At 47.5% G+C, this 15877-nt stretch overlaps 1 protein-coding gene across 1 annotated transcript in view; it reads left to right on the forward strand.

The window, feature by feature from the left end:
* FAM184B (family with sequence similarity 184 member B) overlaps positions 1–15877 on the forward strand; it is a 136005-nt gene that overhangs the window by 70879 nt on the left and 49249 nt on the right. Inside the window, exons 4-5 of the mRNA XM_045284392.1 lie at positions 10990–11751; positions 12841–12976. Of these exons, the coding sequence (XP_045140327.1) occupies positions 10990–11751; positions 12841–12976 (898 nt within the window). The remainder of the gene's footprint in view (positions 1–10989; positions 11752–12840; positions 12977–15877) is intronic.

The following is a 15877-nucleotide window of genomic DNA, read 5'->3' on the forward strand; positions in this document are numbered from 1 at the left end:
CTGGGAGAGTTTTGCAGTGTGTGTGAGCACACGTCCCCACAGGGATGTGCTGCCGCTGCGTTTATTCTGGTGGTAATGTCATCTGCAGAGTGACTGAACGTAGCACTTGCTGTGCTCTGGGTTTTGCACGTTCAGCATCCTCCCAGGAGCAGCGCCCATGAAATGAGAGAGGGAGCCCTGAGCAGTGAGCCAAGATGAAAGGCAGAATGAAGAGTGGTTTCTTTTTCCGCTCTAGATTTGCTTTGGACGAAGGGGATGGGTGGAGGTAAACGCTAGTGACAAAGGATCTAAGAAAGAAACCCCACGAGTTAGCATGGCTGGGAACCACTTTCCCTTGGAGACAAATAACAACATTGAACCTTTATTTCTGTAAAGAGTTACTGTCTCAGAAACCCCTCGGGGCAGGTTGATTGGTGGCAGTGAGTTTGGCTTTCAGATGTTTGGTCATTACTCAGGAGCCCTAGTGACACTGTTGGGGATGTGTTGGGCTGCTAAGGGGAAGGTCAGACGTTCACACCCACACCCACCGTCCTCTCTGGGGAAGAAAGATGAGGCTGTCTGTTCCCACAAAACCTCAGAAACTCCATAGAGGGTCGCTAGCCGAGGATTTGGTTTGCATTGATTGGTCATTATGAATTGGTCAAAGTAATAGATCATGACAGGAAGTTAGAAAATGCGAAATAATAAAATAAACAACAAGGTTTCTAGAAAAAGAAAGTTCCTTGTGATTTTGTCATGCAAAAATAACTGCAGCCAAACTCGGAGATGTGGTGGGTTTAGTTTCAGACCCCTCCATAAGTCAATTTTTGCAATAAGGCCAGGCACATGCATTTTTTAGTTTCTCCAGTGCATATAATATTTATGCTTACATGATACTGTAGACTAGAGCATAGGCCAAACTTATCTGGCCTGCCTCCTCTTTTTCAGAAAAAAAAAATTGTTCAGTGCTCACCTGGCACTTAAACACTTTTAAAAGTGCCTCAAAAACCTAAAACATAGCTATCTGCATTTGCAGCTCTCTGGGATCTGTCAGTGTCACCCAGGGGAAAGTAATGTCCACTTTGGGAAACAATGCAATAGTATATTAAGGAGCCCTGGGCGCATAGTGGTTATAAGTGGGGCTGCTAACCTCATGGTCAGTAGTTCAAAACCACCAGGAGAAAGATGACTCCGTCTCAGAAACTCACAGGGTCAGTTCTAGCCTGCCCTATAGCATCACTGTGAGTCAGAATGGACTCCATGTCTGTGAGTTTGGTGGATTTGGTGCCCCAGTGGGTTAAGCATTGGATTTCTGACAGCAAGGTCAGCGGTTCAAACCCACCAGCTATTCCAAGGGAGAAAGATGAGGCAATCTGCTCCCATAAAGATTTGCTGTCTCAGAAACCTTAAGGGACCCCGTAGGGTCTTCTGCCCTACAGGGTCTCTATGAGTTGGAATCGACTTGATGGTAGTAGGTTTGGTTTGGTTGTCTATTACGTGTCCAAGATTTTTTTTTTGAGGTTTTTATTTTTTTAATTTTTGTATAAAAAATAGCTTTATTTGCAAGAGCAATTGAATATTGAGAAAACATCCCAGCCCAGTCCAGATCAATTCCATAAGTCCAATATTAGCCCATATGTCTGATACCAATATATAAAGTCCTCTTCAGATTCATGAAACACATGCAATGATGCTGATTGCAGGAAGATCACAGGCCAGTGGGTGGGAAGTCTTGTGGATCCAGTGGTGTTGTAAGCATCTCAGAGCTGGCAGGGGTCTCCACATGGCTCCAGGACTCTAGCTTAGCTCCATGTGTCTTGTCTGTAGGAATGTCTCACAGGGAGTGAGTGTGTGTCCCCACTCCAGCAAGCTATTTATTTCTTTAGGGCCTCCAAATGAGATCATCAAGCTGAGACCTGATTGACGTGTCCAAGATTATTATGAAGAAGTTGGAAATACTGTGAGAAAGAGCAACATGTGACACAGAGACATGAAGTGAGCACAGTGGCTCTGATAGACTTGCTGGGCGCAGGGCTGGCACTAACCGTCCCTTTGTCAAAAACAAAAAATTGGACCATTAGCGATATAGGTGAAGCAAAGCTTAACACAGTGAGGTGTTCCTGGACTGCTAGGGTGCTGAGATTCCTCCCCCAGACTTACTCAGCAGTTCTCTCTGGAATGTTGCTGAGTCAGCACCGAGTTGAGTGGGTTGAGGGGGAGGTGGCCCGCTGCCTGCTGGGCTGGGGAGACTCTGCTGTTTGTCTTGGTTAGTGATGCCATCCTCAGTGATCCCCCACGTCCACAGGACCGTGTGCTAGTTGGGAACTGAAACATCTAAGAAACATCCTAGCTAATTTTCCATTTTCCTCAATGCACCTCGTGTTTGATGGGCTCCATCTTCTCCAGAAGAGCCTTTCAATGATTTATCATTGTTCTTATTATATTACTAATCATTATTAAGAGAGAAGGAATTCAGTGGCCATCTACTGAATGATGTCTCCCCTGTAAAGATGTGCCCAAACTCCAAACTCACTGCCATGGAGTCAATGCTGACTCATAGTGACCTCCTGTGGGTTTCAGAGACCGTCCCTGTTTACAGGAGTAGAAAGCCCAGTCTTTCTCCCACGGAGCTACTGGTGTTTGAACTGCCATCCATGCGGATCACAGCCCAAGTAATCGCTGCACCATGGCCACCTGCAATTAAGAATGTGACTTTATTTGGAACAGGAAGGTCTGTAGATGTCCATAAGAGCCTGGCGGAGCGCGGAATAACCCTTGGATGGCACAGATGCTGTACCATTCTATATCCCCACCAACACTGGAGGGAGCCAACACAATGTGCCCACTTCCTGCTTTCCGTCCCTTGGGATTGCCAGTTCATATGGTAGTTCTGCAAACAGAATTTCCGGATCCTTGGGATTCCTGACAGGATGCCCTGCCTCAATTTGTAGTCCATGTGGCTCAAGCCGGGCTACCCCTATTCCTCTGGATTCCACATGGCCTGAAACTTGTCAGTCAGCACATTGGATCCCATTGGCCATGGGGTTCAGGAGACTGGAGTTTGCTTTGGGACTTTTGTTGGAACCGTTGCCCAAAAGGGGAACCTTGGTGGTGCAGTGAGTTACGAATCGGGCTGCTAACCACAGTATCAGCAGTTGGACTCAATTAGTGGCTCCTCAGGGAAAAGATGAGGCTTTTTGATACCTCCCCCCACCCCCACAGATGTACAGCTTCAGAAACCCTTGAAGCTGCAATGTGACCCTGCACAACGGTGGGGAATGCAACCCACTCCCACACCATCCCGTGCTCAGTTGTGGACCGGTCCATTGTGATCCGTTGGGTTTTCACGGACTGCTCTTTAAAAGGAAGTAGATTGTCAGGCCCTTCTGCCTAGTCCATCTTAGTATGGGAGTTCCCCCTTAAACTTGTTCAGCATCATAGCAACACGTAAGCCTCCACAGATCAAAGGGTAGTGACTGCCTGGGAATCAAGTTTGGCGCCCTTGAATGGGAGGTGAGAATTCTGCCAGTTTTACTTGGAGAGAAAGCTTAATTCGAGGTTCTGGGATAACACAATGACAACAGGTATGAACATGTTTGCGAGAAAGGGGTGCAGAGAAAGTGGGGACATGGGACCAAATTGGGGTGTGTGGTTCAGGATGAAAGTTATACCAGCCTTTGTGTGCTGAAGGAGAGACCACTCATGCTGATGTGGGAGAGAAAAGAGAGACCCACCGGTGTTGGTGCAGAGAGACCAAGGTGGCCCTTCCCTCCTTTCGAGGCCTTTCAAGCCTCCAGCAGAGCACTTTAAATACCCACTGTGTGTATTAACTAAGGAGCCCGGTGGCATAGTGGTTAAGTGTTGGGCTGCAATTCACAAGGTAAACAGTTCAAAACCACCAGCTGCTCCTTGGGAGAAGCACTGGGCTTTCTACTTCCATGAACATTTACAGTCTCAGAAATTCACACGGGCGGTTCTACCCTGTCCTGCAGGGCCGATGTGAATCGGCATCAACTCGACAACAATGAGTTCTTTAGTTTTTGTTTTTGGTGGCATCGTGGTTGCTCGTTGGGCTGCTACCCACAGGCCACCAGTTAAACCATCAGCTCTGAGGGAGAAAGGCGAGGCTTTACTCCTGTAAACCGTCACAGTCTTGGAAACTCACAGGGGCAGTTCTACCCTGTCCTATAGAGTTGCTGTGAGTCAGCATTGAGTTGATAGCAGTGAGTTTGGTTTGTTTCTGGTTGACTCCTCTCTTCCTTTTTGTGTAGTGGTCAGACTTCCCTGCAGTCGCTCTGTGTAACAAGCAACCCTGAACAATCTCAGCGTCCTGTAACGAGAGTGATCCTTTTCATCCTCAGCAGCTGCTCTCAGCTCAGTTGGCTGGGCGAGGCTAATGAAGGGTGTGGGCTGGATTCCAGCCTGCTGGTACCACTGGCTCCCCCGGTGTGCTCTTTTTGTAACAGGTGGTAAAAGCACAGGGATGGAACCCACTGCCATCGAGTTGGTTCAACCCATGTGAGCTTCTTCAGTTTCTGAAGAGGTAAATCTTGGCAGGTGCAGACAGCCTCCTCTTTCTTCAGAGCAGTGGTTGGCTGGTTAGCAATCTTACGCTTACCTGACAGCACTCCCAGGGCTCCTAGAAGACAAGAGGTTAAGCCAAACCACTTACTAATCGATCATTTACTAGCTTATAACCTCAGGTGAAAGATAAGGCTTTCTATTCCAGTAAAGAGTTGCAGTCTCTGAAACCCACAGGGGCAGTTCTACCCTGTCCTGTAGGGTCACTGGGAGTCAGAATCGACTTGATGGCAGAGAGTTTGCGTTTGTTTGACCTATAACCACCCTTTGAAAGAAGGGCTTGTTTTATTTCCTATTTACCAGTGCCTAACACCATTGCCTATAGCGAAAGCTTTTTTTTAAATAAAGGAGAACCAGTTTGGTTCTCCACAGGTCATTTTCTTAGATCTTTTAACTTTGGACCAAAGGGGTTTGAATTCAAGGCCCAGTTCCGTCGTTTTTTGGGCTCCATGATTTTTGACTAATATTACTAATAATACCAACAACACAACATTTATTTCTTTAATGTGTATTGTGTGCTAGCTAACACTGGTGCTAAGGCTCTAGGTTCATTGTGTCATGTGACCTGCAAGCAAGTCTGTGATGTAAATACTGCTCTCCTGTCATTAGCAGACCCACTGTGACTCAGAGAAGTTCAAGGTCACAGAGGTAGAGAGGTGGAGTTGGGATGTGGGCCCAGGCCCGGCCCACTCTGAGGCCCCCATTTCAGAATGATGCCACATCTCCAATATGTCTTAAGTTGGTGCTCACTGCCATGGAATCAGCCCTGCATTGTGGTGATCTTGTGCCTAGAGGGTTGGGATCTGTTATGATCCACATGGGTTTTCTCATGGGCTAGCTTTTCAGAATTAGATTGCCGGGCCTCTCTTCCTAGTCTATCATAGTCTGAAAGCACTGCTGAAAAGTTTCCAGCCTCATAGCAACATGCAAACCTTTGCTGACAGATGAGTGGTGACCTCTTTGTGTGAAGTGCCTTGATCAGGAAGGGATAGCTGGTCTCCTGCATGTTGCTGTGTACCATTGAGTCAATCCCAACTCACTGAGACCTTATGTGACAGAGTTAACCTGCCCCATTGGGGCTCCTAAACTGCAATTCTTATAGAAGCAAATCTCTAGATCGCCTTTCTCCTGCAGAGCGACTACTGGGTTCAAAACAGTAGGCAGCCGAGTGCTTTGACCCTTGCACCTCTAGGGTCCCTCAGACTTCCTTGTTGTTGTTGTTAAGTTCCATTGAGTCCGTTTAGATCTTTTGCACAACACAATGAAATGATGCCCAGACTTGGGCCATCCTCACACTTGTTCCTATGCATGACCCCATCTTGGCAGCCACTGTGTCAATCCATCACCTTGGGAGCCTTCCTCTTTTTTGTTACCCCACCACTTTACCAAGCAGGATGTCCTTCTCCAGGGACTGGTCTCTCCTGACAACACGTCCAAAGTGTGTGAGATGAAGTCTTACCATCTTTGCCTGTAAAGAGCATTCTAGTCCTACTTCTTCCAGGACAGACCCGTTTGTCATTTTAGCAGTTGATACTTTCCATATTCTTCTCCAGCACCTCAATTCAAATGCATACATTCCTCTTCAGTCTTCCTTATTCAGTGTCCAACTTTCACATGCATATGAGGCGATGGAGAATACCATGGCTTGGTGGTGCACCTTAATCCTCAAAGTAACATCCTTGCTTTTCAACACTTCAGACAGGTCTTGTGCAGCAGATTTACTTTTTTTCCCCCCAAGAGTTTTATTGGCACATAATTTACATATCACATAATTGAGTAGTTCAATCACTTTGGGGACCACGGCTTTTGATCTCTTGACAGTTGCTTCCATGAGCATTGATTGTGGATCCAAACAAGAAAAAAATCCTTGACAACTTCAATCTTTTCTCCATTTTCCATGATGTTACCTATTGACCCAGATGTGAGGATGTTGGTCTTCTTAACATTGAGCTGTAATCTATACTGAAGGGTGCAATTCTTGATCTTCATCAGCAAGGGCTTCAAGTCCTCCTTACTTTCAGCAACAAGGTGTGTTCTCTACATATTGATGGTTGTTAAGAAGCCTTCATCATGAAAGGTGGGAATTATGCCGCTGAACCACCATTCTCCTGACCTTTTAAGTTAACCCCATCCAATGTTAGTTTCCTGGCCTGTAATATATAGAGAAAAATAATAAGAGTTGTATGAGCCCCTAATAAAATGTTTTAAAAAAATAATTCATTTTGTAGAGTTGTCAGAAGATTCACTGGCAAAATATTTATAAATTACCTGGCCCAGTGGGTTAAGTTATGCTTTGGGGTTCTGGTGCTGTTGATTCCCTGTTTTGCTTTGTCATTTCCCTTCGGACTCCTATTGCCTGATGTTGGTAAGCCACTCACCATGACTTTGTTAAACCTCTCAGACCCCAAATGACATGTCTCTGAAACCAAGCCGTTAGCAGTGGATTTCTAAAGCCCTTGGGAAGACTGCCTGCCTTGCTCAATATTTCTCCTGGATGCTGAATTATTCATCCTCCTTGATGGGCTTGGAAGTCAGCCTCTTCCGGAGGGTTTGGATCTATACCGGAGGTGGTGCCAGTTGCTTTGATGGTTAAGTTTAGTAAATGGTGAATGTAAAAAAAGCAAGCAGGTGACAGAGAGGGTTGCCAAGGTCAGAAGAAAGAGGGATATGCCCCGAGGATGAGAGCAGAAAAGAGATTCTCTCTTCAAATAAGCAACATTTCCTTTTGGGTGGTTGGGGTGAGAAGCAAGAAGGAAGGATCATTTAATTGTTATCTACTATGTGTCAGAAGCCCTTCCCACCACCCTCTTGGCAGTTCCGATGCATGGTGACCCCACGAGGTCAACTTGAGTTACCTCTATTTTATAGGCAAGGAAACTGGTACTCAGATCAGTGATGTTACTTGAGCAATTTTATAAAGCTCAGAGTCCGAGTAGAGCTAGGTTTGTCTGTGTGTGATTGACAACACAAGTAGAAGTGCCTTAAGATAGAAGCTTGTTACTCACTGTGGGGAAGATAAATTGCTTGGGGTGGCTGCCCGAGTTCTGTGTGGCCATTGCAATGGATCAGAGAACCCAGCTGAGAAGTGGCGTGTCCTAGGAAGGACTGCTTGAGGCAGAATAGTATAAAGGAGGCTGGAGGGTGGAGGCACCTCTCACCTCTGCCTTGTGAGAATCATCCTTGGGCAGACGTGGAGTTGGATGCTCCTTCCCACTGATCTTGCTCTGAAAGGTAGCTAGATAGGGACAAAGCAGGGGGGAGTGGGGGGGGGGGGGCGCGTGGAGTGTTGTCTCTCCCAAATGCCTACACTAAACGAAAATTCACTGTCCATGCCACAATGAAGAGGTTGGAAAGAAATCAGGCACACTAATTAGACACCTATGGGAAAATCCAAACTGGGTGTGTGCACACTAAGGCTACCTAGGCACAGGTGAAGCTAAACCTGGGTCCACACACGATGCTAGGCACCAACCACATGACATCACACAGAAGTGCCTCCACTCAGCCAATAAGGTCAGCCAGTACCCTCAACCACTTCTCCGCAGCCAGTGGGGATAGCAGGGATTCAAAACAGGCCTCTGGCAGGCCACTCTCTCTTTTTGGGTGTGCTCTGCAAGTGGGGTGGGAAAGGTGAGATTTCTCCCACGTGTGGGCATGTGTGTGCCTGCGTGCCCAGTGGCAGCCCCCTCACTCTCTTGGGATTTCCTGCTCTTGGCTCTGCATGCTTGGTTTTACACTCCAGTTCTCTTATTCTTCCATGTGCTCTCCTGAAACAGCCATTTTCAGTCACAAACTTTCCCACGGCCCCAGCCATGCAGCCTTGCACGCTCTCCAGAAATAGTGCATACCTTTTGAGGCTATAATACCTGAAACTTCCCTTTTACTTGGATTTACAAAAGTGCTTCTGCTGCGTGAATTCTTTCAGTGCTGTGAAGCAAGAACCAGGGTCAACTACCCCAGAAACCCAGCAGCCCCAGGAGGTCAGGTGTGACTTCAGTACCATCTCTTCACCCGCTCACGTGAATAGAGCCCAGAGGCAATCAGTGCACGGCTGGCTTGGCTTCCCACTGTTAGGAACCCAGGCGGCTGCTCCTACCTCCTTATTCTGCTCATGGCATCCACTTCATGGTTCACGAAAAGAAGACTCATCTTGGAAGAAATCAAGACACTTCTCAAAATAGCCTACTGGCCAGAACAGAGTCACGTGACCACTCTAAGCAGGAAAGGGGGCTGGGGCCTGTGGCTATGGGCCTGTTATGGATAGATTGTGCCTCCTCCTTCCACAACAACAAACAAATAAAAATGAAAACCTTACTCCTACACCCTGGTGACGTAGTGAGTTACACATTGGGCTGCTAACTGCAAAGTCGACAGCAAGAAACCATCGTCACTCCTCAGGAGGAAGCTTGACAGCGTCGAAGTGCACGGGGCTGTTCTTCTCGGCCCTCTAGGGTCTGTGTGTCAGAATTGACTCGGTAGCAGTGAGATGGATACCTGTGCATATGCCTCTTTGGAAAGACGGGTTTTCTTTTGTTATGCTCATGCAGACATGCCAGAGCCCTCTCTGTCCTAAACTTAATTCCTCTGAGCAGCATCGACACCGAGGGAAGAAGAACACCAACAAAGGGAAGCTGTGAAAATAAGCCAAGATGTCGCTGTGGAGTACTTCCAGGAGTGTCCCCAGAAGTCACAATAACGAGCAGCCACACAGCCTTCTAGGTTCTTCAGGAAGACAAATTTGATGCTTACAAATGTTCTCCCCACTCGGTTTATGGCATCTCTCAGAGGAGAGAGGAAATAGCTCTTTCATCTTTTTCTGGGGATCCCATATTAACCATAAGGACCCGAGTCATCTAAGGCCAGGCTCTGGGATTTCATTACAAACAAAAGGCAGACCTCAAATTTACTAGCAAGAATGGAAAAGGATTGAAAATAAATTTTACTTCTTAACGGTGAAATAAACAGATGGATCATATTCCTGCAGAAGCAGTTCAATTGGCTATCAGTAGGAGACAGAGAAATAAATTACAATACATCCAGACAATGGAACACAAAACAGACAACAATTAAGATGAGGACATTTCTCTTTTATTGAAATGATTTTTCCTCCAAGCTTTGTTACGTTTTTTTTAATTAAAGGGCATATTACCTGCTGCCATCAAGTGTATTCCACTTCATAGTGATCCTATAGGACAGAGTAGAGCTGAGTCTGTAAATCTTTAAGGGAGCAGAGCCCTCTTCTTTCTCCCACAGAGTGGCTGGTGGATCCAAACTGCTAACCTTGCAGTGAGCAGCTCAGCATGTAACCTCTTATGCCACCAGAACCTTATCCTAAGGTGCACATAAGAGAAATGCAAATTAAAGCTACAATGAAATGCCCTCTCAACCCTGAAAATGACCCTGATAAAAAATGGGGGGAAATGTTCGTGAGTTTGTGGGGAGATTGGGACACTTAGACACTGCTCGTGGGATTTCAAAATGGTATAACCACTATGGAAAATGATATGGTGCTTTCCCAGAAATAGAACAATCCCTGTTACAGCATTATTCATATTAGCAAAAAGATGGAAGCAATCTAAGTGCCCATCGGCAGATGAGATGGATAGACAAAATGTGGCATTTACACACAGTGACATAATCGGCAACCAAAGAGAATAACGATAAGTCTCTGAAGCACAACGTGGTTAAATCCAGAGGACATTATGTTGAGTGACAAATTACTTTTCTACATCTACTGATATAATTATGTGGCATGTGTCCTTTATTCTATGGATGTAGCATATTACCTTAATTGATTTTGGGATGTCAAATCAACCTGGCATTCCTGGGATAGATCCCAAACCAAAATATCACTGCCATTGAGTTGCTTCCAGCCCTGTAGGGCGAGGTAGAACTGCCCCTGTGGGTTTCTGAGGCTGTCATTCTTTATGGGAGTCGAAAGCTGCTGCTTTCTCCTGCAGAGCAGTTGGTGGTTTCGAACTGCTGATCTTGCTTGCTGTTAGCAGTCCAACATGTAACCCACTGTGCCACCAGAGCTTCCTGGGATAGAGCCTACTTGGTCTTTTATATTGTTGCTGGATATAATTTTCTAGTATTCTTTTGAGAACATGTCCTCTAGAACATACTATGTCATATCCCTTGTCTACACAGAAACCCCTCACTAGATTCTCAGTGGACACAAGAGACCACAAGTGGAATTCATCCAAAGCTACCCGCTGGACACCCCTGGGTCTGCTTCATCCTGTTGCACTTCTTGGCTTCCTTATGGGTTTCTTCTGGGAACAATTCAGACCAAATTACTGACATAAATCCTCCTTTCAGGGGGGACCGGCAACAGCTCCCAGCCTATAAGGCACCTACCTGGAGAGGCAGCCCCCCACAAACACCCACACACTGCATACTGACTGGACTCTATTGATTTCCCTGCAGGTGATCTACTCCCTGAACACTCGCCAAGATGAGGCTGAGGCCAGCTTGGAGACAATGCGAGAGGCCCACCAGGAGGAGCTCCAGAATGCGGTGGCAGAGACCAAGGCCAGCCTCCTGCAGGACCAGGGCCGTGCCACCGAGGAAGAGGCCCTGCTGCAGCACATTCAGAGCCTGGAGAGTGCCCTGGAGCAGCAGAAGACGCTGACCAAGGAGGCGCTGGCTGAGTCGGCCTCCTGCAGGCTGGAGACCAAAGAGAGGGAGCTTCGGGTGGAAGCTGAGCATGCCGAGCGGGTCCTGACCCTGAGCAAGGAGATGCTGGAGCTCAAAGCCGACTACGAGAAGAGGCTCCGCCACCTGACCGGCCAGGAAGCACCCCAGTGGGGCCAGCTTCCCCGGGAGAGCCCGGACAATCAGGGGAAACCGGGCCAGGGGCAAGGCCCCGAGATGCATGAAGTGTTGCAGGAGGTGGAGCGGCTGCGCATGGAGAACCAGCAGCTGAGCAAGGACTATGCCTGTAAAGCCGAGGAGCTGCAGGCCACCTACGAGCGGGAGAACGAGGCCATCCGGCAGGCGATGCAGCAGTCGGTGAGCGAGGCCCTGTGGCAGTGGCAGGAGAAGGAGACAGACCTCCGCAAGAACTTCCAGGTGCAGGAGTCCGCCCTGCAGGCCCAGGTCAGGAAGCTGGAGGGGGACCTGGAACACAGGGGCCGCAAGATAAGTGACCTCAAAAAGTATGCCCAGAAGCTGAAGGAGAGGATCCAGGTAAAGCACGTTACTTCCTTTCTCCTCCATTGTAAGCACAGCCCCTATTGTCAAGCTTCTGCTGTGACCCAGGCGCTGGGCTAGGCTCTTGGCCCTCCCCAAGGTGGACACCACTACCTTCGGTGCCTTCAAACAGCAAACATCTATCCTATACCTTCCCATAGTCACGCCTGGGGCTCAGGACAGGAACTATGTGGCAAACTCATTCCTTATCTCAAAGAACCATGACACCTGGAATTTACAGGTGAGAAGACAAGACTGGCATTGGGAGACACAAGGACGGGCCTAGCAACCAGCCATCAGTTGCTATGGAGTCCACTCCAGCTCAAGGCGACCCCAAGGGTGTCAGAGTGGACCGGTCCTCCCTACTGTTTTCAGTGGCAGCGTTTTGGGAAGTAGATCACAGGCTTTTCTTCTGTGACTAAGTACGTGACAGCTAACCATTTGTCCTACCCTCCTAGCTGAGGGATGCCCTGGTGGTGTACTGGGTTACACATTGGGCTATCAACCCTCCAAGGGAGAAAGATGACGGTATCTAGTTCCATAAAGATTGAAACCCAAGGGTAGTTCTACTCTGCCCTATAGAGTCACTCAATAGAAGGGAGTTCCTTTGGAGTTACTGAGTACCCAGCTAGTAAGGGAGCAAGATCAGTATTTGGATAGGGGCAATCTAATTCTGAAGTCCCTGCTCAGGATAACATCTTGCCTGCCCTGTAACCCTTAGGATTTATATACTGTGGAGAACCAGACCATGGTCTGAGTTGGTTATCTGAGCCCTGCTAGCCCACGGCACGCCTTCTCTAAAAATAATAGCTGCTAAGTGTCCTAAGACTCTTTGAGCATGTTTTCCAAACTAAACACGTCATCTCATTTAATCCAACCACAGAAAGATTAAGTATTGCCCAGGGCTGCATGGCCATTCTGAGGATGGGCAGGGACTTGATAAGCTCTGGGCCTCAGAATTCCAGGGACCAAGGGCTTACCTGTCCACTTGTCTACCTTGAGATGCAGTGAATGATTTGTGTCCCAGGATGTCTCCACACAAAACCCTGCCTAGAGAAATGAGAACCCTCCCTCCCTTCTGTTTAGGACCTGGATGTGCACCTCAGGGAGGCTCGCCAGGAGAACTCCGAGTTGAAGAGCACAGCCAAAAAGCTGGGAGAGAAGCTGGCTGTGGCCAAGAACAGACTGACGCTGCAGGAATGCCACGGGCCGCAGAGAAGCGGTGAGACGCCTTGCAAGGGTTTCCTCAAAGATCGGAGGTTAATGGCCAGGTTGGCCTGGTGCTACTTGCAGACTGGAGGTGGATAAGGGAGAGGGCCGGATGGCCTAGACCCACCCAGTGGGTCAGCCCAATTCCTGAAGAGACCCTGGTGGGCTGAGACCTAGAGGTGTTGCATTGCCGACTGGCCTCTAAGGATGTCTTCGTCTCCTGGTGCTGCTAGAACTGAAGTACCATAAGTGGGGGGCAGGGGTGGGGCCAACAGAAATGAATTTTCTCACCGCTTAGGAAAATAGACGTCTGAATGCAGGGTACCAACTCTAGGGGAAGGCTCTCTTTATCCACTTGGAGGGAAAACCCTTGTCTCCGCTTATCTTGGTATTCCTGAGAGATCTCCACCTGACATCTATTGCCCCCAATCGTTTCTCTGCTAGTTGTACTATTTTATATCTCAGAAGGGATTGCCTTAAGAGACCCCCCACCCCACTGATATAGTCTCAATATAGTCTCATTAACACAATAAAGGAAATTATATTCTCAAATAGGATTATATCCCGAAGTATGTTGTGTCGGGGCCTTCATGTGGGTCCCAATGGATCCAAACACGGCCTGAACCTGCACCGTCCCCACGCTGCTCCCATGTTGGAGCCCATACTTGCAGCCATTGTGTCAACCCATCTTGTTGAGGGCCTTCCTCTTCTTGACTGTCCCTCTCCTTTATCAAGCATGATGTCTTTCTCCAGGACAGTCCACCAGATCGCATGTTCAAAGTGAGACAAAGTCTCTCCATCTTCACCTTTAAGGAGTATTCTGACTGTACTTCTGCCAACAGAGATTTGCTTGCTCCTGAATACTTTTTTCCAGCACTCTACATCAAATGCATCAGTCCTTCTTTGGTCTGCCTTATTCATTGTCAAGGATACCACTTTGGAGACTAACGTGCTCCTGACCCAAGCCATGGCTCCCACGGGGCCACAATTCATTCGTAACTGGTGGCATGCTTCAAGAGACTCCTTTACTCTCAAACATTGGCTCCCAGGGGCTCCCCACTGTACCTTGTTCTCAGGATGAACTCTCCTGCCCCTTCCGGAAAACTCTTTGTACTTGAACATGATTTCACACAGACACATGATTAGATCTCCACAGCAATTCTGTGGGATGAGGGCAGCCAATGTCACATGTTGCAGATGAAGAAATGCAACCAACCAAAGTGAAGCAACAGAGTCCAGGTCAGACGCTTTTTCATGTGGGTATATCTAACTCCCAAGAGCCTTCCATTACTAAGTAGCACCTATTGTGTGCACACTTGCTGTATGCCAGCCTTGGGGCTGTGGACAGAAGATACGTGGTCGCGACTCTCACAACAATCTCACTCCTGTGTGTCAGTAGATCTGTGGTCCACAGGGTGTCAGTGGCTGATGGCTTTGTGTGGGGGTCATCAAGCCTGTCTTTTGAGATCCTTCTGGATATGAACCTCCAACCAGTTAGGTCGCAGCCAGCCACGCTGACCAGTTGCAATACCTGGGGAACTCCAGACGCTTGCTTGGGACACCATTATATGTTCCCGGTCAGAACAAATCAATGATTTGAATACCTGAAGTCTGACCAGCTTGACAGAGGGAGAGATGATCAAAGCACACCAGCTGGGAACTGCCTTTGGGAAGCCTAGAGGATCCTTACACCACCGGCCAGTCATACCTTCGCTTGTCAGGCAACACGAAGGCTGAGCTAGTTTCAGAGGAGGAGTTAAAAGACCTCAAGGGAAGAGCGTCCAGGACAAAGGCAATCACCTTGCAGGGGAGGAGAGGTTGGGGGTGGAACCAGATAGAGCAGAGCTGGTGGTCATCTTTAGGGAGCAGACTGTCATATCTTTCCCTGGAGGAGCACCTGGCAGATTCAAACCACCAACCTTCCAGTTAGCAGGCAAACACTTTAACCACTGCACACAAGGGCTCCTGGTCAGGGATTGTTGTTGTTAGATACCATGAAGTTGGTTCCAACTCATAGCAACCCTCTGTACCTCCCAGTTGTTCCTCTGCCTGAGCCCATTGCTGCAGCCTCTGTGTCCGTCCATCTTGTTCAGGACCTTTAACTGCCACTCTACTTTACCCACCATGATGTCCTTGTCCAATACATGATTTCTTCCGACAACATGTCCAGAATATAGGAGACACAGCTTCACCACCCTTGATTTCAAGGAGCATCATGGCTGTACTTTTTCCAAGGTACATTTGTTTGTTCTTCTGGCAGTCCATGGTACTTCCAATATTCTTTACCAACATCAGAATTCAAAGGCATCAGTTCTTGATTCTTCCTTATTTGTTGTTTACCTTCCACAGGCACATGAAGTGATTGAAAATACCAAGGTTTGTTTGAGTCAGGCCCACCTTAGTCCTCACAGTGACAACGTCACTTTTTAACACTTTAAAGAAGTTGCGTGCAGCAGATTTACCCAACACATGCGTCATTTGATTTCTGGACTGCTGCTTCCATGAGCTTTGAATTTGGGTCAGAGCACGATGAAATCCTTAGCACCTTCAGTCTGACACACAAGTGGTGTTGTCAGGGCTTAGAGGAAGAAAAACCATTAGCAATTTCAGCTATACCTTTTTTTTTTTTACATAATCTTTTCTATTCCTATTTAGAATTTACATATATCAGGGCATATGCTCAATTTTTTTTAAAACCTGTTGCAGGATGCCCTCAAGCTGGCTCTGATTGAAGGGGAATATATATATTGGGATATATATATATATATCCCAAACGCTCTGATTCAAGGGGAATATATATATTGGGATATGCTCAATTTTTTTTAAAACCTGTTGCAGGATGCCCTCAAGCTGGCTCTGATTCAAGGGGAATATATATATTGGGATATATATATATATATCCCAAACGCTCTGA

This window comes from Echinops telfairi, unplaced genomic scaffold, assembly GCF_000313985.2.
Source record: "Echinops telfairi isolate 266 unplaced genomic scaffold, ASM31398v2 ScPeMD7_7468;HRSCAF=8506_1, whole genome shotgun sequence".
Taxonomy (NCBI): domain Eukaryota; kingdom Metazoa; phylum Chordata; class Mammalia; order Afrosoricida; family Tenrecidae; genus Echinops; species Echinops telfairi.